The sequence below is a fragment of the Anas platyrhynchos genome, chromosome 20 (assembly GCF_047663525.1).
Source record: "Anas platyrhynchos isolate ZD024472 breed Pekin duck chromosome 20, IASCAAS_PekinDuck_T2T, whole genome shotgun sequence".
NCBI classification, from domain to species: domain Eukaryota; kingdom Metazoa; phylum Chordata; class Aves; order Anseriformes; family Anatidae; genus Anas; species Anas platyrhynchos.
Genome location: NC_092606.1, coordinates 7610523 through 7637273, shown reverse-complemented (window position 1 = coordinate 7637273; position 26751 = coordinate 7610523). Strand labels below are relative to the sequence as shown.

At 45.4% G+C, this 26751-nt stretch overlaps 1 protein-coding gene across 11 annotated transcripts in view; it reads left to right on the top strand.

The window, feature by feature from the left end:
• The first annotated feature begins 22 nt into the window (after positions 1–22).
• COL26A1 (collagen type XXVI alpha 1 chain) overlaps positions 23–26751 on the top strand; it is a 187794-nt gene continuing 161065 nt past the window's right edge. For 5 of the 11 annotated variants that reach the window (XM_027445924.3, XM_072026078.1, XM_038165747.2 and 2 more), the window contains exon 1: positions 14407–14744. In XM_027445924.3, coding sequence (XP_027301725.1) covers positions 14593–14744 — 152 coding nt within the window. In that variant the 5' untranslated portion in view covers positions 14407–14592. Of the gene's footprint in view, positions 163–708; positions 888–11326; positions 11412–12621; positions 13057–14405; positions 14745–26751 lie in introns of those variants that run through there. The other 6 variants (XM_072026080.1, XM_038165749.2, XM_072026079.1 and 3 more) reach the window with 5 other exon arrangements.

The following is a 26751-nucleotide window of genomic DNA, read 5'->3' as shown; positions in this document are numbered from 1 at the left end:
GGGGGACCGCAGGTTCGGTGTCCCCCGAGTGGGGCTGTGGTGTCCCTCGCTCGTGTGAGGAGGCGCTGTCCCAGCCTGGAGTTTCGCAGCAGATTTAGCTGCGGGTTCTCCCTGAGTGAACAGCGCAGCAATCTCTTGAAACTTCTTATTAAGTTTTCTTAGGTAAGCGTGAGGCTTTTTTAAGAGGCAAATCCTCAGTTAAAAAAAACAAAACCCAGCAAACACCCATCTGGCAGACAGATGTGCTGCTTCAGAGCTGTTTAGTGCCCAGGTACAATAACAGTTTTAGATGAGCTTTCAAATAGGGCCTTTAGGCGCTACCATAATGTAAATGTTTATTACTAGTACTACCAATAAATGTGAACCAGAATAGCTCTGCGCCCTCACTGAGGGGTAGAGCCTTTTCTATCGCACTGTTGGCTGATTTGGCTCTTTCACTGCTTTCATGGGGTAGTTGATGGCTGTTCAGCGTGGCAGTGGCATCGCGCTTCTTGTGGGATTATAAACTTCAGACAGGCCATAGTTTTCAGGCTGGTTGGACAAAGACGATGCAAAAGGAGGTGGTTGGTCCTAGCAGTGGAGATGATTCTGTCGTAGCTGACTGGGTGTTTTCTGTTTGTGAAGATCGTCCTGTGAGTCAGGACCAAATTCACAATTAAATAAGACATTTTGTAGTTTTCTGCTGCTGTGTTGTTTTCCATATTTCAGGCATAGTAATTTCTGAAGAAAAAACAGAAAGGGTGACCCAGAGAGAAGAAATTAACACATTTCTCTTATTAGCTGGCGCATGCCATTAAATGCCATGTCCACAAGCATGTGAAGAGAAATGTGATATAAAGAAACCTATTTTGGACAGCAAAGCAGAAGAGGAAAATAATGAACAAGAGGTAAGAGTGAAATGAGGTAAAACTGGCTGTTTGTGCAGCTGCCCAGAAAGCAATTAGGATTAATTTTTAGATGAGGTGTCAGATAGCATCTTTGTGTGTTTATGTTAGCCACTGAAGAGTAAGGAGAGCACAGCTGTCTAAGGCTGCAATTTTCAGATTTATCCATGTGATTTAGGGTTTTAAGTCACTTTAGAAAGTGGGAATTAAGCTGCCAAGCCACTCAGGGTGACATTTTGAAAGGCATCTAAGTCAAGTACATTTGATGTTATCAGCATCTGCCGTAGGCCTGAGTAAAGTTATGTTAGTTACTGATGTATTGTTTGCCGAGACTACACGTGTGCAAATCGGCAAGGCCATTTTGTTTCACTTATTTCAAACTCTTTGTTAGACTACAGAAGAGAGAAAACTCCAGCTGTAAGTGAACTACTTCCAGACCATACTGGTAATGGTCTATAAGTCTTGCATTTATTAGATGGCAGTTTTTCCACCATAATGTTTGGTAGCAAGCAAAAATGATCATCTCCAGATGATTCTCTGTGGACAGATCCTCCTTCTTCCTTCAACAGCCAGAAACAATTGCAGGCTATCAATAATATTTCACTAAACTATTCTTCACTCTAGAAATCTCTGTGAGAATTCAAACTAAGACACATTGATTGCCTTATTGTGGCATGTGATGCTTGTTGCCTGAACTGCAGATAAGAGGACTTTGCCTCCAAGTTAGAGGCCCACAGGTTTTACTGGAAGCAGCAGTAAAATGCAGTGCCAGTCACCTTTCAGAGAATACTTTAGTGTTTGCAAATCATTCAGTCTTTTGGAGAACAGTATTTTAAGTTTGCATTATATTTTGTTTAATGTGGCATATAAATTTTTTCCTATGAAAACAACTCAAAAAATCTTTCATAAGTTTGTGGTTCAGTACTGGTACTTTGTTTAATGCACTGTAACAATATTTCCAAGCTTTGGGAAACATACCCTGGAGCAGTCAAGTTGTGTGTGAAAATAATGCCTTGGTTAGAAGTACAACCACATGGCAAGACTTACCATGAGAATAAACGCTCTGCCTGTTTGCTGTGTGTTGCATGACACTGTGTGTGTGTGTGCAGAAACAGCTTTCTAATGGATGCAGGTGGAGACCTGCATTATATATCCTGTTTGTTTATACCAATCATTTTGGGGGCAAGCCATAGAATGAAAAAAAAAAAAAAGAAACACCAATTCATGTGTGCTGAAGCTTGTTATTAAAACTTAACAATAAAAACAGTATTGTTGTAAACTGGAAGCACGTTGCTGAAGAAGCTCAGGGAAGTGATATCCATCCAACATTCAACGCCTAATTGATTAAGCAGGTGAACTGAGGTAGGCTGCTGAAGGGTTGTATGAAATGTGGCTGTCCTAAATCTAATAAAATATATAAAATAATTTTATTTTATCCTAAAAATAATAGAGTTTCAGTAGAGCTATGTAAAAGGACCAAACAGGAACAGGACATTAAGGTACATGGACAGGGGTGCGGTGGGGTGCTGCTCTTTATCATGAGACTGTTTCACTTAGAAGTGGCTACCAGGGAGGTATAAGTGATCAGTTCAGTATTTCTCTTTCTGAAAACCTATTCTGGAAGCAGTTGAAAAGGCTTGTGCAAAACCGTTGCTTGGTTCATACTAACAGATTATCAAAGACTACATTAAGAGGAACAGTACCAGCTCTGATTTATCTGTTATCTCAAAGTCCTCTCCAGAGGAGATCAGGATCTTCACAGATGGAGAAATTAAAGCATAAAAAATTTAAATGACTTGCCTGAGGAGCCCACCTGGCTGACAGCAGAGCTAGCTTGGTTAAGATGTGTTTCAGTTTCAGTGCAAAGTTTTTTTCAGGCAGGTTGTGGCTGTTCACAGAAGAGGCAGGCAAGCAGACAACTCAGTAACCAATGTATTTTTCTGACCAGTGGACATGAAATCAGCCACATCTCTAGGGGCCCAATTCTCCCTCTGTTCCTTCATCAAAGCCAGTGGTTGTTCCCAAGCATGAATTTGACTTGCTGCATTTACGCAATGATGTGTAAACAACACCCAGGGAGCAGCAGTCTACCTCCATGACCCCTCCAAGACAACACACCAAAATGCTCTAATTTTTCTGGTTCACGGTACGTGAAGCTAAAGATTTAGCTCTGATGGCTTACCTCTTAAGCTAAAGCTGTTTCAGATGCCTCTGATAGGTTTCATTCTGCTTATTCTGGTTGCTCCGATCCCCTTCTGTGGAGCAACAGTAACACCTAGTGGCTGAACGTGCCAGTCCATTGCCTCCTTTTGTTCCCTCCCTGCCAGAAGCACGAGTCGGAGGGGACGTGGTGTGATTGACAGCTTTGACTTGAGAGGCCAGCACTTAGGATCTCCAGGGATTTGCCATTTTCCTTTCAACCCCCCACCACGCTCTGTTTTCTATTAGAAGTGGTAGATGAAATACGAAACTCTTCCTCCCACCTCCCAGCCCCCTTCACTTTTCTGGCTCTTGGAGGAGGTTGTTCCAGTCCATCTTGATCTGTAGGTGGGTGGGCTGTGAGTGGCCAGGCCTACTACTTCCAGCTTGGAGGACTCAGATTTCTGTATGGAATCCAAACTTTTTTTCTTTTTCTTTTTCTTTTTTGTCTAGAAAAGGATCAAGCAGATCATCTGATGGAGGTTGGTGACCTCGGTGCATTTAATAACGTGGTGTTAACTTGCCTGCATTAAGGCAGACCAAATGGATCTGTTCTGAACAGTACCATTGCTTAAGATGTGGTATGCAGGATTGTTTGCCATGATCTACCGGGACTGCTATTTCATCAGAGGGGGACACCCTAGAAAAATAGCGTTTGAGAGGAAAGAACCCGCAGATGTTTATTGTGTTAGCAGGAGAGCCCTTCAGAGGGTCTTCTCTCCCCCTAGCAGGGGAAAGTTTCAATTTTTCCATGGAAAAAAACATTAAGTGAAAGTATTTCTGCTTTAACCCAGATCATTTGCATTAGTAAACAGAGCTTCAATTCCTTGTGGGAATTACAGTACTAAGACATTACGGTCTTGTCACATTCATACTGCCTAATCTTCTGGTTTAGGCTTCTGGTTTAGGTATTCTGAATTACCCTTCAGAAACATTTGTTTAGGAGAATCTTCATTGCCTGTTGACAGAGCTTGGACTCTTAATTTGTGCTGTGGATACGTAGTCTTTTACATCTGGCATAAACTTGTATCACCACCCGCCCAAAGTAATAGAATTGCCTCCGTTCACATCCGCAAATCTGTTTAGTCCTGCTCCAGTTACCAGTTTAGAGGGAATTGAATTCAGCTGAAAAACCCCATCCCCTATCCCACCCCCAAAAAACAAAAAAAAAGAAAGGAGAGAGAATAGTTTTCAGTTGAATCAACTGCCTGGTGCTACTAACAGAGAAAAGGGAACAAGGACCAGTGGAGGTATGGCTAAATGGGAAAAGAATGGGGCTATTTCCTTCAGCTACTGTGCAGATACGTGCTGGGCATATATATGGGTGTACCATTAGTGAGAGCTCTTACATTGGGTGTTCTCAGTACCTCTTGGTGAAAGCAGTCAAAGAAAAACAGAGCCTGATGGTGAGGAATATTGTGCAGGGATGTGTTGGGCACCCTTTGCTCTTAGAAGAGGGCACGGCAGCCCTGGTGGGCTGGGTGAAAAACCTCACTGTATACGTGGTAAAAAACATTTCCTAGGTGGTAGAGTAGTGGGTGCTGGATGGCTAAGACAAGACAATAAGGGGATAACTGTGATTCGCAGGAGCTCTTGCAACCTTTTCTATTAGACCCATATGCTTTTTGTTTTCAATACAAAAATTTCAAAGTAAATGTTGTTTCCATTGACAGCTGTGGTGTCTGCCACCCCTGTTGGTCTGGAAAGAGTCTGCATTTATTAACATTGTCTGTTCTATTTATTCACCCTAGGCCAGATCCTCAACAACTTCAAGGAAGCAAGCAAATAAAGGGTGGATTCCTTTTTAGAGGGACTGCCATGTGGTCCTAAAGGAGAACACATCCTCCCAACAGGAAGACTTTGTTTTCTCTCATTTTTATTCTCTGTTTGACTTGTGAGTTGCTTTGGAGCTTATGGCCAAACCCAGGAGTTTCTTAACCCCACAGTCCTTCCAGGCATTTTGTTTCTGCTAACATTCTGGGCCACATCAGCTGTCTTTTCAGATATCTCACATTCATTTTCATTTAAGGCTCAATTAACCCTTGGCAGGCTGCCATTAGAGACAGCAGATTTATACCAGTAATTAGTATGTTTTGAGGAGTCTGAAACAAGATCTCAAATCCTTGCTGCTTTGCTTAATGCAGTGATGAATGCTTAACCCTACACCTTCAACTAAAAAAAAAAAAAAAAAAAAAAAAAGCGTTGATAATTTTGTCTCAATTCCCTTCGAAACCTGGGAAAGGTAGTACATTATTTTCCAGTGTGACTCACTTGCAAGGTCCTCCCTAATATCTTAGAGTTATAAATACCCAGTTATGTGAGACTGGCACTTCAACATGATCATGGCCTGCCACTGTGGACTTGCTGCAGTTGAGGATCCTTGCATTTCTGCAGATGGGAGTGGAGTTAGAAGAAGCATGTTGTACTGTGTGTTTTAAACACCATGAGGAATGACTTGGAAGTACAGAAAGCGAAATAGACTGAGGAGTACCAAAGAGTTCCTATTTAGTACAGATTGTTGATCACGTAGTATTAAGTGGTTCATTATTTTACTGTTCTCAATAATTTGAGAATTAAAATCTTTTACTTTTGGCTTAGCTAGCAAGGTTATCATGAGCTGGGTTATAAAAATACTATTCTTCACCTAAGCACAGGTTTTTATAGTTTTCATCTTAATTAACAAGCTTCAGATTTAGATGGATTAATACAATCACTCTTTCTTTCTTTTGCTGTATAAGTTCAGAAGTATAATCTGTCACTTGTGAGAACATAAAGAATTGGACTGGAAGTGTTCCAGACTCTTTACTGTAAGTGTTCAAAGATTTAATGGAGTCCTCAGTCATAAAATCTTTAATTTGAACTAGACCTTTATACTCTCCATTCTTAAATTCACTATTTTTACATCCAGGGGATTTCCTGTTATCCAAGTATGTACGGAGGCCCTTTATTACCCTCTGTGTGTGTTTTTTAATTCAAATCAAATGTAACTGTCAATGGTAGATTGCACTTAACCTCCTTAGGTTCGTATTTCTTCTTTAATTGCATTACATCTTAAGGTTTAGCACTGGATATTTACTGCTGTTAATAGCCCGCCATATTTTAATGAAGTCGTTATCTTCTGCAAATATATACAGAACAATGGAGATTGATTATGCATGGTCTTTTGAAGAAACTATGTCTCAAAGCCATTTAAAATGAATAAACACAGAGGGAAGTTTCAGTAAATGTAGTTCCTTATGTAACACAGCTTCAAAATTAAGGACATGAGTGCTTGGGTTATCAAGACTGCTTGTCCTTGTCTTCCCCAGCCAGAGACTGCGCCTCAGCAGGTCACTGGTGTAACTGCAGTGAGCCTGGGCACGTCTTACAAGCTGTGGCTGTTCTCAGAGATGCTCCAGAAGTGCAGCACTGCGTTTTCCAAAGTCCACTCGCCTCCTCTGTAAGCTGGCCAGACTCCCTCTCCACCCAATGTACAGCTTAGCTCTGCAAATCTATTGTCAGTCAGTTCAGGGAAGTCTCAGAACATGGAAAGTAATTATCTAATTTTCTTGAAACATGTGAAGAAAAGGCAAGTATTACCTAGAGATCATGTACGGAAAATCTGGGACAAATCTGCTGTGCTCTGCTAGAAAGCCAGCCAGCTGAACACCTGTTTTCAATGCAAAATAGTGCATCACCCTTTGGTTGGGGCACTGCAGTGGCTTTTTCACAACAATCTTAGAGTTAAATACAAAAGATGTGAATTGAGCCAAACCATATTTGCTGTGAGACACTTCTTTCCAGGCACACAGTGAGGCTGATAGTCTCGTCCTACCATTCCACTGCACACCAAAATTCTCCTTAGTCTGGTTGAAAGATTTTACTTCTTTTTTTTTCTTTTTTTTTTTTTTTCAGGCAACAATCAGCCTAAACATTTTATAGCGTCTTATAGACTTCATCATTTCCTTTCTGCCAAGAAAAGAACAATTTATCTATCTCTTTAGATTATGTCTCATCTTGTTTCCTTTATTTGTTTTCTTCTTTTCTTTAATGATTTCTACTATTTTATACCATGCTGTTTTTTATTCCATTCCTATTATCCTTACAATAGCCATGATATGCAACAAAGCACTAAAACCTAGTTTTAGAGAGGCACTGACAGAGAGCTCTTGTAGGTCAGGGAGTTGAACCAGATTCCTTTTGCTCGTAGCCTGTGTATCCAACCTGCCTGGGACCTGGTGGTATGAGGGGCTACGCGCCTGTGTAAACCCAGAGGATTACTTAGGGATTGGTTTTGCATCTGTAGAGAGATTGATCTCTCTTAGGCAGAAGAGAAAGCAGAGAGAGATGAAGCTTTTCCTGTGGTGAAAAAGAGACCTGCAGTCTGTGTGAGGAGCCGAATAGTTGCAAAGCACACTTCAGAAGTTCCAGTTTGGGTTGTCTAGAAATGGAAGCCAGGAGGGGAGGGCAATCTGTATGCAACTGGTTCAGGAAGGTGCTCAGACTAAAGCTGGTTTGACATAGCCACTCAGGGGCCCTGGGAGAGGGCTGGATTCTGAATACCAGGCCCTTTAGGTGTGGTATCCATTAGTGACAATAGAGCATTCTGTGAACACCTAAGCTAGCATTAGTGTATACGTGCATAGCCAAGAAATACTTGGATCCAGTTGCCTTGCAGTGACTTTAGCCTTTAATGCCTACAATGATTCTTTTGCATTTAGCACCTTAGTGGCCATTTTATTGCTTCCATGGAGGAATCTGTAAGATTCAAGAGAGGAGATTAGGTAGAGAGCCAGCTAAAGAGCAAGGCAGTGCCACTGAGCAGCGTTGGGGTTTACTTACCTCAGGATGAATGGAGCAAAATATTCATAATGGTAAATTGATAAATCTGGAGAATATTCTCTTTAAATAATCCCCAGAGCTCTCAGCCTAACACACAGCTGTAGAAAAAAGACCCCAACCACTGAACAGGATGTTGGGTTGCATTACGGTAAGAACAGAGTATATATCAAAAGAGGTGTTACTGTTATTACATAAAACACTGGTGAGTTCTTGTTCAGAGTGCTCTTTTCAGTAGTGCTCACTCTACCTAAGAAGGATATGATTAAGGGGATAAAGCAGGGAGAATGAAAATAATACTGTGCCTTTCAGGTCTAAGTTATAAAGCAAGACTGAAGAGCTTTGGTATTATCTTGTTTAAAAAGAGATCTTTCTGTGATTCAGTCAATGATTTTAAAATAATGAAGAGGATTAATCACGTTGAAACAGACAAAGTCTATGAAAACAAGGAGACTTAATTTAAAAAACAGAATCTTGGGAAAAGAATGAGGACAGAGAAGGGAGAGGCTCATGTGAATGCTTCAAGAAATATGTAATGTCAGTTACTGGTGGGGTCCCTTGAAACTAGAAGCTTTAGAGCATAATAAGGTGAGGGTAGATCTGTAAGGAAAATACGCGTATGATAGCGGATTGTGGTTGTCTGTTTACCAGTAACATATAAAATGCTGAAAGCCATGCCAGGGCAAGCTCGGAAACACCTGCAGCACCGAGGCAGCAGAAGGCCCTACAACATGGGTGGTGAGGTCCACCAGAGGCAAAGATAGCGCAGGAAGGCACTGACTGGCAAAAAGTTTGGTGAGCAAGGACAGATGGCTGTCAGGTGAGGAATCTGTGGAATAAGGCAAAGGAGAGAAGAGGGAGAAAGCATGAGCCTGGTACTAATCCACCTTACCTGCAGACACCTAGGGTGAAACTTTAGGTCATTTTAGGTTTTTGGGGTGTACAGGGGCTGGGAGGAGGGTACTCCTCTCCAGATGCACTTTCGTGTTTTGTTTGCCTTTATTTTCGTTAGGAAAGGGGTCAGCCCACACCCGTTTAAGTCACTTGCGCAATACGAAAGGGATGTTGGACTCCCAGTCATGGTGGGGTGCTCAAGTCAGACAGTCTGGATCCATAGGGAGGAGGATTTCAGGGCCAGAGTCCAAAACCGAAACATTCTTTCTTCATGAAAGTCCCTGCTTCTCTGGGATTCAGAGAGAATCCATGAGTCAAGATAGATTTTCAAATCAGATAAGTGTCTGGATAGCACTGGATTTGGATATCTTGCTGTCAGTGACTCCACTGAAAACTGCAGACTTGCCATCTGGTAGCTTCTTGCACCACGTGTTATAAAGTGCTTTGTTTCGTGGTAGAAGTTCAGGATTGTCCATGGCTTGGAGAGTTTGTAAGTTTGGTATTTATGTCCTGTACAGCACCAAGGAAGCAGGCAGCCCTCTGGGACTGAATAATGCTTAATGAACCGTTAATGATCAGGAACATAATTTGAAGATATCGACATGAAGACAGACCTCCCAATGTTTTCTTTAGTGATCTCAGTGATGGGAGAGGGAAAACGCTTATTAAATCTGCAGATGAGGTGAAGCTGGGACTGAAAGCAAGAACACTGGAAGGCAGGATTAAAATTTTAAATGGTCTTGATAAATTGGTGATGTGATCTGAATAGAATAAGATGAAACTCATTAAGGACAACTGCAGGGCACTGCACTTTGGCAGAAATAGTTTTAACTAGCAAATAAAGGATGGGGAAAATCAGGCCAGCAGTTCTTCAGAAAAAGGTAGAGGATCCCAAATTAAACATGGATTAACAATGATGTACAGATGCCAAAAAAGCAAATCCTCAACAGGGCTGTGCAGAAAAGATATTGCACAGAGGTATAGGTTACAGGTGCTGTGCTATGAGGTAGATGTAGACCAGCTTGAAAGACTAGGGGAAAATAACAAAAAAGGATCAGAAGAATATAACATATGACCTACAGGGAAAGTCTTAAGAAGTTTGGATTGTTTTGCTTCTAGAAGGCAAGGAGAGGTGTTCAAACGTTTTGAAAAGTACTTTGAGGAATTAAAAGTCTGCTCAAAGAGAGACAGGATCATTTTTTATGTCCATAATGGAGAAAGTAAGACATTGAGAGCTTAAATTACAACAAAACAGACTGAGGCTGGATGTTAAGAAAAACTACCCGTACAAAGAGGGAAGCACTGGAATATGTTGTCAGAAGAGCATGGGGAGTTTCTGTCTTGAGGCCTTTCAGAACAAGGCAGACAAATTTGTGCCAAGAGTAATCTATGTGTAATAGATCCTGCCTTCTAGCAGGGAGAAGGAAGAGGCATTAATCAACTTCCAGTCTTTCCTGGCTTCTATTTGTGTCTCCGCTGTGGCAGGTTTGAGCGCAATAGTCCTGGTGCTGCTGTGCATTGGCTTTACCACACCTGTGGGACTCCCTGCTTTAGAGCTTTCTTGGTGAATCCTGAACGTCAGGGGTGTGTCAGAGTCCTTGTGCACGTGCAGGTCAGAGCGTCACTGCATGGCCAGTTGGGGGATTTTTTGCCTGACATCAAAGATCACATAATTTTTTCATCCCAGGACACAATAATACTCAGAATATGTGTAAATCCACTCCATGTTGGCATTGTCTCGCTGATCTTTTAAATCAATAATTTTCCATCTGCTGAATTATGTTTCAATCTAAGATATTTTATCCACTATATTGCTTTATAATACCCACACAAGTGCTTCACTCAGGCAAAATTCTTCTCTAAGGTCAATTAATTTTGCCAAAGTCATGACTTCTGGATCAATTCTTGTGCTTCATACAATACCACTGGATATTCTGTTTACCATATGCCCAACTGCTTGTGTGACTGTTTTCAGGTCTATTGCATTTTGATTGATTTATGCCAGGTCAGATTCAAGAAATCTTGAGGAAAAAACACACTGCCTTCCTCCTAGCTTAGAAAAAATACACAGTCCTCTAGATTTTCAGTTTGGTTCAGGTTTGGTTTGACGCCTCAGTAATAGACGTTTTACAATAAACTCAGTAATCTCATAATTTAACTTATAATAGAGATGTTTAACTCTTACTGTCACTAAGCTCTTACCCATCTCTTTTGATTTTCCAAAGTTCCTTGATTGCTTTGTTAGATCACAAGGAAATAATCTAGCTTCCTTAGGAAGCTGCAAGGGTTTTATCCAAATGATGTTTGGGTTTAGATGGTCTTAATCGCTGACTTCTATCGAACATCAAAAGGACATTTAATAATTGTAAAACTTCACAAGGTTTTATCAAGTAGAACAAAGCTGCTTTTGCTTTGGTCTCATCTTAGTATACACATGAAAAGTGCACTCACAAAATGCAAGGGATGGGCCTCAAAATTTATTTGCCACGATTCTTTTGTTCTCTAACAATAATCTAACTCTTTTTTTCCAGCTTGTTATTGACTTTGGCAATACTGTGAATGACACTGAACAGTTGAGATGACATTACAGTTCTGGGCTGGGCTTTGCTCTTACAGGTATGACAGTGTTTTGCTACCTTTCTATGCCACCTTAAGACCTTGTAGAAAAGAAATTCCTCTTTTGCTGTATCATTTCACTGCTTTTTCATTCTAAACTGAACAAAAATCAGACTAAACACTGAGTGTTCCTTTTATTGTCCCCACTTCATTTGTTGTCTGGCTTGCATGTGGTGTATATCTTTAAAGAGATTATAGATATTTTCACAGAACATTTTGTGATGTTTTATGTCCCAGGTATGCCAAATGGACTAAGGAGCTGAAAAACGCTCCAGACCATGTGGAACCTCATGTGCCCACATGTCCAATAGATTAGTTCTCTGACACAGTGGTTCAAGACTGTCTCCTGCATAGAAAGTGAGCAGCGTGCAAGAGGAAGGCCCTCCTGGGGCTGCTTTTTGAAAACCTGGCCTTTGCCTCTTTCCATTTCCTCCTATGCTTCCATCCATTTTGGCTTTCCAGCATGCATCCCTGCCCCTTCTATCTTGAATTGAGTTGGTGAAATACTTCCAAGTAATTTATTTAGTCCTGATTGTCTAGGCAAATCTTTAATTAACATGCTTATGCACAGGTCTAAAAAGTGTAGCTTTATCTTTTGAAATATAGTATCTCTGGTTTGTAAGAATAGGGTCGTTCATATTTCAAGGGTTCTCTTCTCAAAACTAGTCCCTCTGATAAATTGAATGAATTATGTTTTTGTTGGCTGTCTTTGTTACCTCCATCACTGCGTTTCCAATTTATGAACATAGTTTTGAGAAATTGTTCGAATATGTTGCACTCATAAGCACCGTGGGGAGAAAAAATATCCATTTATTACTGCTATCGTGTTTGATTATATTATGCATATCCAAAGGACTAAAAATGAAATGTCATCTTTAATTCTCCCCTTACAGTAGACAATATCACCCTTTCTTCTCTCTTTCCAAAAACAGCTTGGAAGTTAATTCTTCATTTTCATCTTAAATCAGCCACACAAAATAGAGGCAAGTGTGCGTTAGGGAGAGGGCACGAGAAATGGGAGCCTGGAGATCTGAACTCTATTTCTGGCGCTGTCATTTGCTCTTTGCAGCCTTCAGCAAAGTCATTTGACCTCTGGTCTCCAGTGTCTCAGTTCATGAAGTAGGAAGAGTATTACCTTCCTACAGATGTCTCTAACAATTTGCCAGAATCATATCTTATCTAATCACCTGTGTTTAATATCTCTTCCTAGGGTCTTGCAAAGTCAGTGAAGGCTGAAGCGGCAAATTTTGCACACAACCAGAAATAAAACCTTTTTGGACAGTTAAAACATGAAGGCTGCTAAAAGCTTTTGAAGGGACTAACCCAAGCCAGGAGAATGGGTCACAAAACCACTGGTGCTATTCAGCTAAATCCCAATAAATGATTGATCCCAGCCTGTCAGGGCAGGAAACTGAGTGCACTTGGGTCAAGAGGATGAAACGGGCCCTCAGCACACAGCCTGGAGCTGTGGTAATCTGCTGGAGTGGGGGCTTGGCACAGCTGCCCCCAGGATGGCTGTGTGCCTGCAGCTGAGGGCGGTCACTCACAGGTGAGGATGGCCACCCTGCCTAACGGGTAGAGGAGTCTCAGAGTTGTGTAGCGTCCTGGAAATGCAGCAGCTCCTGAGTGTGCACATAAGAGAAAGGTGAGTTTGGGAGCAGTTTGCTCCCCTACTGAGAGGGGAGATTGGCTAAGGTTCCTTTTTCACTGCCCTGCCAATTTGAACAGAGGTTTCCTATGGGTTGGCTCTGAGCAAAATGGCTCAGAGTGGCTGAACGCCCTTGGGCAAGCTTTTTTTTAGAGTGGAAGGGAAGAGAAGTTCCCCTTGCTGAGGGGAACTGAAGTAGAGAAAGGTTCTGTGGTGGTTCTGAGCCAGGGCTGGGGACGAATGGTCCTGCTATGTCCCAGCCCCAGGTACTGGGGGATTTTTGCAAATAAATAGTGCTTGTGCTGAGCTCACAAACTGCTGGGCTGGACCCATTGAGCTTTCTCTGAGCCCAGAGGGTGCTGATCCATCCTCTGCTTTGGGCTGGGACTCCTCGAGACCAGCTGTGGGCTAAGCCCAGGGAGGCTGTGCTGAGCTGCCCTGCAGCTTTACCCCTTCCTTTTTGTGTGATTTGCTCTAGTGATTAATGACAGTGGCTGTTTAAAAACCTGGTGCCTCATTTGCAGTCTAAACTTGTCTGGTTACAGGCTCCAGCCAGGGGCTATTTATCTCTGTGCAGGCTCTGGAGGTGGGCACTGTGGGGGAAGGGGTAGGTGCTCACCCAGGGAGGAGATGAGCCCAGCTGTTTTCATATTATCTCCGTGGGATCAAAATACCTGTTTGGGAACTGGGGGTGTTTGGTCTGGAGAAGAGGAGAGGCACAGGGAAGGCCTCATTGCTCTCTGCAACTCCCTGAAAGGAAGCTGTGGGGAGCTGGGGTCGGCCTCTTCTCACAGGTAACTGGTGATGGGACCAGAGGGAATGGCCTCAGGTTGTGCCAGGGGAGGTTCAGGTTGGAAATGAGGAGACATTTCTGCTCAGAAAGAGCAGTCAGGCACTGGGACGGGTTGCCCAGGGAGGTGGTGGTGTCACCATCCCTGGGGGTGTTCAAGGAGAGGTGGGACGTGGTTGGGTGGTGACACTGGTGGTAGGGGATGGTTGGACCAGATGACCCTGGAGGGCATTTCCAACCCTAACGACTCCAGGATTTTGTTTCCCACATCACCTGTGTAACCCCGTTGCCCCAGTGTGGCAGCAGGCACCGGCCTGGCTGTGTCGGGGCAGCTTTCTTCCCGCACCCCAGTGCCGGGGGTTCCCCAGAAGGGGCTTGGGGTGAGCCAGGGAAGCCGGGGGCAGCGCTTCGGCTGCGCTACCGGGCAGGCGCTGCCCGTGCCCGGGTGCCGGGGGTGCCGCCGGTGCCTCCCCTCGGCTGCGGGCTTTGCTGCGAGGCCTGCCAAGGGTTAACGCCGAAGCCCCACGCCCCCTTTGACGGAATGGGGCCAACCTCGCCAAATTTGAAAAGGCAGCCGGGGGCTGGGAGTGCGCCCTGGGCGCCCCGAGCAGCCCCGGACCCCGCGCGGGCAGCAGCCGCCGGGCTCGGCTGGGCTGGGGCAGGGAGCGGGGTCCCCGGTGCCCCCCGCAGCGCCCCAGGAGCAAAGCGGGGACAGCAGGAGGAGCCCCCCCGGCGGTGCAAAAATGCGGTTCGCTCTCTTCTTGTCCTGGTGCTGCTGCCTGCACGGATGCGCGCTGGGAACGGGCTTCCTCTATCAATTCCCGGCGTCCAGCCTGCAGCACAACTACCCCGAGCAGAGCTCCGGCTCGCCGGGCAGCGGCTTCGCCAGTCGCCGGTGAGTAGCAGCGGAGGGGTTTTTTTGGGGCTGAGGGGGTGCCGGGCTGCTCTGCTCCATCCTGGCTGCGTGGACAGGCTCCCTACCTGCCGGGGCACGGAGCAGCAGCGGTGAGTGAAAGCTGAATTTTGGCCCAAAGCCGCCCTCCTGCCTGCCCCTCTGCCGGGGAGGGCTGGGGGGCGGTGGGCAGCGTGTCCCCGCAGCCCCCTGCCACGGTGGGTGCCGGCAGAGGGAACCGTGCTCGCCCTCAGCTGCAACAACTTGGTCAGCTCAACAAAGGAAAGAGCTTAATTACAGAGCTGTCCTCCAGAGCCCCAGCTCTCAAATAGCTGTTTAAAACCAAAGCTCACGCTTCTCTCCCCTCCCCTTCCCCAGCCGGTTTCTCGTAGACAATATAAATCAGCCTTGATTTACTGTATCTTGCTGCTTCAGTAGAGCAAACAATTTAGTCTTCTCCCCCTCCCCTCTGTTTTCTCTGGGTATTTCTCTGGAGGTGAAACAGCTGTTCACATGAATGAGCCGCACTGTATGAAGCGGGAGAGTGGCTTAACCTGATTCCAGTTGTTCTTGAATTTCACTGTTTTTTTCCTGCAATTCCCTTAAATGGGAACTTGGGAATTTAATATTCAGGGCTCGTCCATCCTGTCTCACCCCCCTTCCCCCTCCCCTCATTAATAGCCGGTGTGTGGAGTCCTGCTGCCGTGCAGGAGGTTTGCTGGCCCTGGCTTTTTGGGGTAGGCACAGGGTTGGGGCTCCTGCGCGGCAATTTGCATCGATCGCCGTGTCACGAGCACGAGAGTGGGTGCTAGCCTCGCACAGCCCGCACATATGGTGCGTATTTCTTCTCCAAGTGGGGGTGGTTTTGTTTGCTGGCCTGTCAAACAGGCCTCAGTCTGTAGGGGGTGTGATGTTAAACTACAGTAACTGTCAAAGGGTTTGAAACAGCAGAAAATTATAGGAGAGTAATGGGATAAACCTATCCCAGCTGGAGCCGTTCCAAGGTACCCCCTTCCCCGAGCATGAGCTGCAATGAGAACCACATGTCATTTGTCTTACATATCTATTAGCCTGCAGATCTTTGTTCAGAGCTACCACGCTTACATGAGCGAGGACTGTGTCGCTGCTCACCAAAAGCCTTCCCCAATTCACACTCCTGCTTGATTTTCCCAGGCCTCAGTTGTTTGGATAGCCGACCCTTTGCCGGGGGATCACATCCCTCTCCAAGTCTATAAAGGGCTGTATAAAACCATCTAAGGCTAATTTAAACAATGATGTTGGGAAATCTCTTACTTTTTTTTGTGTTTTTTTTTTTTTTTTTGGTCCGGTGGAACTCTGCCACGCGAGTATCTCCCGTTCTGGTTTAAAGCAGGGGGGGAAATAAATTGAAGGGAGGGAAAAATCACTGGTGGATGTTTTGAAATAAAAAATTGGAGTACTTAGTCAAGTATCACACGTTGAAGCAATCTTTGCGTGCTTGAATTTCCCATTGAGTGGTGGAGTTTTGTTGTTGGCAAATGTCTAACAGCTTCACTTTCTGCTGGGAAAGTCCCTGTGGGAAAGCTGTACCCAGCCACAGAGCTGGACCTTGGTGGGGAGCCTCCCGCAGGGCACAGCTTCAGGTGGGGGTAGCTGTGCTTGTCTGGATTGAATGTGGTGCTGGATGAAGGACGAGGCTTTTTGCTCTAAAATTTGACATTGATCTATGTGGATGTGAAGACTTTTTTTTTCAGGGGACTGAGTCTGGCCGGTACAAACTGCTCTTTGCACTGTTCAGTGCCCCCTTTGCCATCCAAATGGGTGACCTTACAGCACCTGCCTGCCATTAGGCAACAGCAGCCACTCTCACCTCCTTTCTGCAGACTCAATTTTGGCAAACCTCCCATTCGGGCTTTGTCCAGTGACTTCTGGCGTGCCTCCTGGATGCCCACCGGCAGGCCAGAGCACCAAAGGGTCCTGCTGCAGCTCCCGGTCGTACCGATGTGATGCTCTGCAGCTGATGGCTCCTGATGCGAGACCCTCCCTGTTCCCACAGTTGTCTTTTTGTCCTTAATCAGCAAGTGAAGACATGATTGAGCTGTTTGGCAATCTGAGGTCACTTTTTTAAAAGTTGATTTGTCAAGAAAGTTGGATCTCTCCAAGGGAAAAAAACAAACAACAGCAACAATTTTGCTGGAATATCCTGTCTTTGTAGGAAACCGTTCCAAGCTTGAGAGCTGATTTAGGCCTTGGTATCCAGGTTGCAGGCTGTCTTGGAGATGGGCTCCCAAGGCTCTGAGGACTGCTGGATGCTTTTGCTGAGGCCCTGAGCAATGTGAAAAGCCTCTGGTGTGTGTAGGGGAAATATGGAGGGGGAAGCAGAAGGCGTATTCACGTCCTTCAGAATGAAATTATGGAAATGTTCTGGTGGAAATGTTGCTTGTTTGTCTCTTTTTTTTTTTTTTCTGTTTGGATTTAGTGTCAGATCTTGGTTATTGGTTAAGATGCTTGCAGTCTATCTTGGCACGTGCTTGAATTGCTGTCAAGTTCTGCAGGGGATGCACAAGTACTGATGCCTGAAGTCCGAGCAGCAGTGCTTGTTGGCCTTGTATAGTGCAGCAGCCTGGCTATTTTGTTTGAAATTCCCGTTGAATCGGGCAGTCTCCTAACAGGACACTTGAATGGCTGGCTTTCAAGGTCAAGGTGTTTGGGTGGACCTGCCGTAGGTCTGCTCTTTTCAAAATGCCTGCCAGTGTTGTGCGTGGTCCTACAACCACACTTGCTAGGAATGGGGTTGGCCTTCCCCAGCCCTATCTAAAGGACTGCACAACTAAGCTGTAACATAAAGAAATGCAGCCTCTTAGGTGAGGTTTTTGTGCTTTCAAGTAAGTGTGGGTGTCTTCCTGCGATAGAAGCCTGTTCTTGACATTAAAAGGTGACCTATAAACGAGTGTCCTGATTTATGTAGTCTCTCAGAGCACTTTGAGGACGCTATCTCTGCAGTTTTCCTGATGGCTCTCTGTTAATTCCCTTTCCCAGAGAAAAGTTGTTTGAACCTAATTTCAGCCCCACATTCTGAACCTCTTGTGGCTCTTAAGTGGGTGTGGAGTATACATATTGGAGAAATGTGTTTTTTTTTTTCCCTATTCTGAGAGAATCTTGCTCTCTGAGTCATTCCCTCCATCACCTAATAGCCCGTTCATTGCCTGGGGTCGCTGGTTTTCTATGGTTTGCCACAGACTGTGTGGGGATGTCAAGCAAACAAACTGGGATTTGTGTCATGCTGAGTCCTCGGCGCTAATTCCCCTTTGAAGTGCCCTACCCAGGTAACCAAGAGGTCAGAAGGTCCTGAGCTCATCACCAAACCCTTGAACCATCCGGTGTTTGTTTCCTGGACTCTGCAGCCATCTGATCTTCATCTGATTTGCGGGGTTCAGTGCTGGAGCTTTGCAAAGCAATTAAAACAGCAAAGCTGATGGAAGTGTAAGGACTTAGCAACACTGGAATGGCTTTGAAATACCAGACGTGACTGTAGTTACTGCAGTAAATTGTATTCATTTAGGAAATCTCCTACTGTCTTGCCTTTCCAGATGCTTGTGTGAATCATTTCCTCTCATGTATGCTTCATTTTCCAGCTCGAGGAAGGAAAAGGCAGCGGAGAGGCAAAGCAATGGGTGGCAGTGAACTTGTGCTCCCCTCGGATAAATTAACAAACGTGTCTCTTTCAATAACCCTTATTTGTTCAGTTTCTCAAAGCTGAGCTTGTTAGTGCATTAAAATCCTAGTTGAAACATGTCAGGTTAGAAACTTCACAGCTTTGCTTGGGGTTCTTGAATCTTGGATCCTAGCTCACGTCTGCTTTATCTTACTGGGCTGTGCCTTGATAAAGGGGAAAAAATATGAATGTCTTTAAAAAATGATGAAAAACTGAAAGCACTGAGTGCTTTAGGTCTAAAGAGTTAGAATAATGGGTTAGCTTCCTTGCTTTAGACCTAGCAAGTCTGGAAACGTGATTGTTTTGGAAAGCGTAGGCTGCCTCTCCTGTAGTGTGGAGTTAAAATTCATTGGACCTCATTTCTGCAATACGCTCAAAGCTCTCAATTCACTTTTAATTAGATGTAGGCAGTGCTTAAATTTGCTTCCATTGAAGCGTAATGTTTATTTTGAAGCTTTGAGCTTAAAGCTAGCCTGTGCCAAAGCTATCGCAAAGATTCTATTAAGGGTTATAGCTGCAAAAATTAAATAATGAAATGTTACTAATTGGGTTACTGTCTTGTGAATTTTCAACTTTTCATATAATTGAATAACATTTAAGCTCCTTCTCAGTGTATTTGTGCACAAAGTGGCACTGATCTGAACCAGAGTCCTTAGGTAGCGTTACAGAAAGGAACAAAGGAGGGAAAGGTGATGTTGGTTCATATGGGTTTTGTTCCTTATTCCCTTTTTAGGAAGAAACAATTATTTGTTAACTTGCGGTTTATTATGTGGAATAATCTGGTTGAGATGTTCTGGCTTTTTTTGGATGTCTTTAACTTTCTCCTTTTGGAAATGAACGGATGAATATGTAAAGAGTGTGCTTGGGTGGAAGCATTTCTTGTAACGCTATTTGGAAATAATCATGTATTTTTGAGAGGGAAGGACAAGGGAGGCAATTTCAGGTTTAAGGCTCATTTTCAGCTTCCAAAGCAGGGAAATCATAGCTCTGGCAAAGGAGAAACCTCTCCTATGTGTTTAGAAATGGCTTTCACTCAGGCCCGCGGTGTGGATGCTGTTGAGATGAAAGTGGAAGGCAGCTTCCAGACATGTAGCATTTGGGACAGATCAATCTACTCCTTCATATCTGTGTGGTTTATCTGGAAAAGAGAATCTGCCTCTGACAATTATAGCAGTTGATCTTGAAACCTCTTTGAAGCTGAGAAGAGAAGGTATCTGTGAGCTTCTTTCATGTAGGACTCTTCCCATTACCTCTGTGCCGCGTGTCTCCTGTCTGTCCTGCGAGGGCTGATTGGGGCTGTCGGTACGCGGCGATACAGCTTTGTGCTGAGCAAGTAAGTCATTTGTCAAAACATTAACTTCAACTACAATGCGAGGTACCACTGCCTAGAAACGCATCTGTTCATGTCCAATCTTGACATCAGGTTATGGAGTCAGACGTCCTTTTAATTGCTTCCAACTTTTTCTGCCCCTAGGAACTGGATGGAAGTGATCTTCCTTGCAGTACTTGCACTAGATACAGGCACGTGTTTGCACAGAGCATCTCAGAAACGCCAGCGTAGTGAAGTCATGGGGTAGGGAAATATCCCCACGGACACGGTCCTGTAACCAAGGTCTACTGAGTAAATTGTTCTTGACTCTGCAGATGGACAATCCTCAATTCCTGCTTTCCGCTTCGCAACGTAATACTTGAAAATAGGTTAGAAAACCAAACCAAACAAAAAACCTCATATACATGAGGTGGGAAAAGAGTATCACGCAGACACTGGAGACAAAGGCATTTTAGGAAAGATACCTGCGTCACAGGAGGACAGTTCTGGAGACAGGCTGTGAGAGAGGGCGTGCAGCAAGTATGACCACAGAAGCTGCATACTAAATGACTGGTCTTCTATTGCAGTTTGTCATATAGAGCAGGATGCTGCTGAGCTGTTGGGATGTTGGAGCTCTTTATGACTAAGAAGAGGAAGCAGTGTGGTGCTAAATGAGCTAGATCTCCATTTTGCCCAGTTGCGATGACCTTGTGAGATGGAGTTGCTCGGTTAAGGCACAAAAACTTCCCTTCTCTTCTTGGCTTCTCTTGTGCCCGGGGTCAGTCTCCATCTGCTCTTCCCCCCCCAGGGCTGTGCTTATTTAGCCCTTCAAAAGAGTGGTGCGGGGAGCTCTCAGCTTGGTTCAAAATGCTTCTTCTCATCACGAAAAGGCTTGGGGCAGATGGGCTGCCGCGGCTGCTGGGATGACATAACGTCTCCGCACCGAGCCTGCCATTGGCGGGGTGCTGCGGAGCTTGGTGGGGTGTGGTAGCCCTGAACGGAAGGGCAGCCGTTTCTCTTTGCTGTGTGCTGCTCAGCCCTTATTAAACTCAGATGTTCCTAACCCCTTCCTCCAGGCTCTCATTATTGCTGTAAACACAGTAGAGCACAGGGAGCTTTTTCCAATCCTTGTTCGAGGCAGCAGTGGGTGACAGCTCCACCAGCAGCTCTCCAGCGTGCCTCGGTGTGTGAAGGGCTTGGCGTGAACGCCCCCTTCCACCGCGAGGGAAATGCTGCTCATCTGCTCTACAGGAAAAGGCTTTTTCATCTGTTGCCACTTCTCTTCCTCTTCCTTTAGGTTGCTTGGCTTCCAGGCTCTCCTCTGGCCTGATTCTCTTTTGCTTTCCTGGTCTATTTTTTGCCGCCCTGCTCAGGGTGGGCTGTCTGGCTGCTCATCTCATCACTGCTACCTTGTACAAACCTGGAGTTGTTTTCATTTTCAGGTGGCAGTGAAAGGGACACCAGCTAAAACGTGATTTCTGGTGCTGTGCTAGGATGACTAAAAAGGCTCTCCTAGAAGAAAAACCCTGAATCAGGCTGTTGGTAGCTCCGTATCTCAGCCATACCTGTTCCAGTTTAATGTGTGGCTCTCACAGAAAATTATTTTCCAACTTTTTATGAAGGCAGAAAGGGAGGAGAGACTGCCATTGTAAGAGGCTTTTAGACGCTCCCTACCTATAAAGTGCACTTGGTGCAGTGCAAGCTGTCATACCCACCCCACACGGCAGCTCAGAAATCCTTGATGTTATCCTCGAGATAACTAAGGTGCAACCAGGCTGTTTCTGGCCTCTTGCACACAGCTCTCCAAGGGCTATATCCTTTGAGAATCTACTTATGGATCACAAATTTCTGTCCACCTAATATTACTTTGAGAAATTGCTGGCCCTGTGAGGTACCAGAGCTGCCTTGCACATGGTGTCTGACTTGGTAAAAGCTGCATCCCGACAAGACTTACAAGATTTCTGAAGATCTCTGTAAGATTCCCTGTGTGACTTGGTTTTGTGACGTTTTGGCATCTGGCTAATCTCGCATGCCTGGTTGGAGATCGAACGAAAGGTCTTGGTTACTGTCAGGAGCTGAGTCAGGTGTTAGGAAGATCCTTGCCTTCCTGATGCTGCATTTGCCTGTTGGATGCTGGGTTTCTTGTGGGAAATCTGTGCAAATTGAAGATGAGCTGCCCTGTTGCAAGGTACTCGAAATCTGTCACCTTGATTCTTCGGCTTGGTCTAACTTGCTGTTTCTGGTGTGTTGGAGGTAATGGGAGCTTTTCTTTTTTTGGTACTTTACGGCCCCAAGAAAACACTGATTTAACGGTCATTGCAGCTTTGAGGCAAGCTTTTTATGCTGCTTTTAATGAACTCAAAGCTAAAATAGTGTCGATCCTGAGAACCGGGCTGTCAGCTTGTGTCTGTCACTGGCGCTAGCAGTACAGGACAGAGAAAATCTGATATGTGTAAGCCTCAGTATTTCAACATGGCAAACCCAACTAACCTAAACAGAGAGGGGGGAGCCGCATTCTTTGTTATGCCTAATCTCTGTATTTTGTTAAACATGCATTCCTGCCAGAACTTTATTGGACAGAACAATGGTGACCAGCTGGGCAAGTGACCCTGGCTTTTCTGGTCGGCAGAGGAATTCGGCATCTGAGGAGTCCAGATTCTCATGTGCAGCTTAAAGTGATCTGGATTTGGTTGCTTTTAATTATCAGCTGGCTGATTCATAAGGCTTTGTTTTCAACCCTGTTTCCCAAGAAAAAGACCATTCCCTTCAATGCTCAGTGTATTCTATAGAGCAGCACAGAGTCTGGGAACCGAGACTTGTACGTTTCCTCTTTCTGACTTTTTTCTTTCCCCTGACTAAAAAGGGAATAGTAATATTTCCCTTCATGTAAAGGAAGGCTCTGGGGAGTACTTCATGAGGGTGTGGTTAGATCTTAGATGGAAAGCTGCAAAATCCAACGTATTGTATGTGAATGCATGTAGAAGTTTATAATAAAAGCTATCCATGATAATACTTGGCACTTGTGTAAACTTCCACTCTTACAGAATGGAGGTCGTCGTGCTCCTTGTTTAATGCACCTCTCAGAGCCCAGATGACTGAAATTACTCTTTGGGAGTTGGTCTGTGCCTGGCGTACACAAAGAGGTTGGTTTGGGGGCTGGGGAGGGAGGTGCTGAGCGGGGCTGGGGTGAGCAGCAGTGGCACAGGCTGTGGTGCTTCCTCTCCCCATCTCCAGAGAGAGCTTTGGAGGCTGAATTAATTACGCACCGGTGGAAGCAGCGGTGACCCTTGGGCATGCGATGAAAGCCCTGTGGCAGCTGGTGCTACCAAGCAGCACCAGCCTTTGGGCAAAGGCAGCTCTGGGCTGTGATGCTGCAAGCTTTCTCTGGTCCCATGCTGCCTCTTACGTATGAGAGCGAAAGAGGCAAATTGGCTCTGTAGGATGCTGCAGCACTTGGCCTGGAGCTGTTGTAAATCAGCATAACCTGAAGCAAAATATATAGCCTCCCTGCAGTGTATTTCGGGCTGCAGCACGGAGCCAAATGGTTTGAACTATCGCATAGTAAAACGCTGTCTCTCGGGCCACTGTTACTGGAAGTCGCTAATGTATATCACAAATGATACAAAAATTTTGGATTACGAAGTTGCAGGAATTAGTCTATAGGCCTGCGGATAAGCTTTGAGTGCGTGTTGCAGAAATAATAAGATCCTGTTTTGCCAAGCACCAGAAAAACGCTTGAGTCCTGATAGTGTAGCTGAAAGTCTGCTAAAACCCTTTCAAAACCTCTGCAACCAAAGCCATTGGAAACTTATTGCAAGGACTGCAGCAACACGTTCATCTTCTTGGGTAATGGCCTTTGAAACAATCAAGCTCTAATTGTCTGGCAGCCCCTGCCAAGTGGTTAAAGGCATCTGCACTAAGGTTTGCAAAGCAGCTTCTTGAAACCACCACACAACTTCACTGCAAACAGACTTCCAGCACCCAGGTACCTTTTGGAGGAGTCGCTGCTGGGCGTCTGGGAAGGTGAGGACGGAGCTGTGACTGTCTGTGGTGGGTGGGAACAGGGGGAAGCGGTGGGAAAGTTGATGTGGTGGGATATGATTGGGGCTACTTGGCTTTGGAGCTGAATACAGCTAAAAAACAGATGGGTTTGGAAAGGGTGCTTCACCTGATCTCTTGGTGGACTCAGGGAGGCGCCTCGTGCTGCCCACGCCTGGGTTACTGATGTGCATGTAAGCGTCTCTGTGCCTTAAGGAGGCAAGGTTCGCTTTGCGGGGTGCCACCATGAGCTCCGTTGTGTATTTTTGTGTGTTTCAAAACAAAGGCATTTGTCTGGAGTTGCACACAGCCCACAGAATTCGAGGCTCAGATTTTGCCAGTAATGACTGAAAAATTGAAGGGTGTTTCTACGGACACGTTGACTGCAAGAGGAAATGGCTCAGTAGTTGTTCTGTCATCTCGCCCTGTTCCATGCTCTCGGGTTCAACCAACCTTTTTGACTTGTACACGTGGGAGTGCTCTCAATCCAAACTCATCCCATTTTTTTCTGCTACAAGAAGTGACACGTGTTGTCTTCTTCTACTTGGAATGCTCCATGTAAATAGTTCCCCCGAGCTGCACTGAGAGGTGTAAAGGGAATCTGCCATGTGTGTGTGCATGCGGGAGAAAAAGCATAAGGAAATCTCAGCTGTGGTGTGCAAAGGCTGCTCGCGTGTGTGCTCAGGCATGATAATAAGCTGTAGGCTGGGCACTTGCTGAGCAGCCGTGTGTCTTTCATGGGTTTGCTGGTCTGCCTGCAGTAAGTAAAGCAGCAGGATGCTGTTCTTTCCAAATGATGAAGGAAAAATGGTAAAAATATGAAATACCTGTGACCCATCAATCAAATTGAGGTCATAACTGTTTTTTCTTCAAATAATCTTCCACACCTTTGTGTCACCAGATGTCTCCTTCTGTACAGGTCTGTGTGGAGGGGGAGGAAGGCAGGCTGTCTTTGGCTTTGCTTCAAGTCGATCCCAAGTTTTGGATAGTGTGTGTTTAAAGTGGGATGTGTGTGTGTGTGTCCTGTCAGCTGCCGCAGAGCGAGGCTTCTCTCACTTCTCTCTCCAGTAGCTCCAGATGCTTCCAGTCCCAGCAGCCGGTGAGGCCTTTGCTTTAGGAGCACGCGTCCTTTGCATGCCTCGCTCCACACCCTTCCCAGTTCCTGGCTGAAAGTACACTGTGGGGTTTTCCCCTGCCTTGGAGAAGACAGCTGGCTTGTCCTGCCTCTTTGCGTTGGCAGGTAACTCTAAACTCCAACAGCAGCAAACCCCTACAGCCCCCATCTAACGCAACGTGCCACTCCTGCAGCTCCCCACGCAGCAGGCAGGGCTTTTCCCTGCCCAACCCTCTGTGTCCCTTGCAGGGCTCCTGCTGTCACCTTGCTCTGCCTCGGTGCTGCTTTCTCCCCATCCCCTTTCCCGTGTGCGTCCTGGGGAGTGCTTAAGGCACTGTTATCATTCCGAAGGAATCTACCGTGCGTGCACAGGCTATAGGATTTTTTTTCGTCTGTTATTACTTGGCCAAATCAAACCCATTTTCCACCTGGATACCGAAATGTAGATCTCCTCCCTCAAGACCATCTCCCTTCCAAATAGAGGTTTCCAAAGTGCTGAGGCACTGAAGCGGTTTCTTAGATTGCTCAAGAATTTTTTAATAACAGGGAAAGGTGTTAGTGTTTCTGTTCACGAGAGGAGGACTTTTTTTTAAAGACTTTTTTTCTAGTGAACAAACCTGGTTGCACAAAAAAGAGCTAATAATTATTCTTGGCTGGAAGGGAGATATGGAGCCTACTTCAAAAACCTGTAAAAACTTAGAAAGATGTGTCAAAGGTAGAAGATCCTTCTTAACTGAAAATATATTAAAGCACTTTGTTTCGAGATGCCTTCGTACAGTCTGTCTGTAGCCATCTACGTGCAGCAGGCTGTGTGCTTTAACGTGCACCATCTGGATAAGAGGGAGTTTAAAACCCACTGAGGCAGAGCAGAGCCCTTGCTTGCAGGGGTTTGGGATGACTGTGAAGAGCTGAGCTGCAGCAAATGCTCTGCAGTTACTTTTTACGGTGCCGGACCAACGCAGTGGGCCAAGTGTAAGCGGGGGAGCCTGGCACAAGGTGAGCAGAGGCTGCTGCTGTGGCTGAATATCCTGTGCCTGTAAGTACTGCATCCACGTTCACATGAAGCGCCGGGCATGGTTTCCACTTTGCATGGTGAAAACATTCGTGACTGGCACCTGGGTTTCTTTTTTTCTTTAAACACTGCCTGTTTAGATGGGCACTGGGAACGAGTGGAGGGAAGGACAGGGTCACTGAACTGACCGTGGGGGTGGACACGTGCTTGCAAAGAGTATTGATACTTTGCTGCACTAGAGATGTCTTTTGAAAGCTTTTGGTTGTGCGAGTAGGAATCAGTAACCGTAAAGCCATGGAGACATCCTCCAGCCCCAGCTCGCTGGGATCGCTCCCCAGCATGCACTGGATTCAAAACGAACTGCTGTAAAGGGCAAGCTCAGCTCTCTGATCACGCAGCAGATCTCAGTTTTGATGTTCCTACTTCCCTACACATGAAACTCCCCTGGGTGTGACTGGAACAATAGGATTATTTTCCAAATTATTTTTTATTGTAGTAACGCCCAGGACAGCCTTGTGCCAGACATGGCAGACATGGAAGAAAAAGTTTTCAATTTAAATAGCAAATTAACACGCAGGCTTTGGGTTTTGTTTTTCAGACTGATTAACGCTGTGAATGCCCAGCCAGAGAGCATTTTGCGAGGCTTTGCTTCTCCGAAGTGGGGCCTCGCCTGGCTCAGCTCTGGAGGCTCTGAGCTGGGCAAGCAAAAGCCCCCCGGCTTCACCTACCCCATCTGTTAGTCAGGATGACCTGGTGTATCCACAGAGCAGTTATTGAAGAAAGGGGTTTAGTTCTTGCAGTACAAACATGTTTGTTGGGTACAGCTGCCCCACAAATACTTTC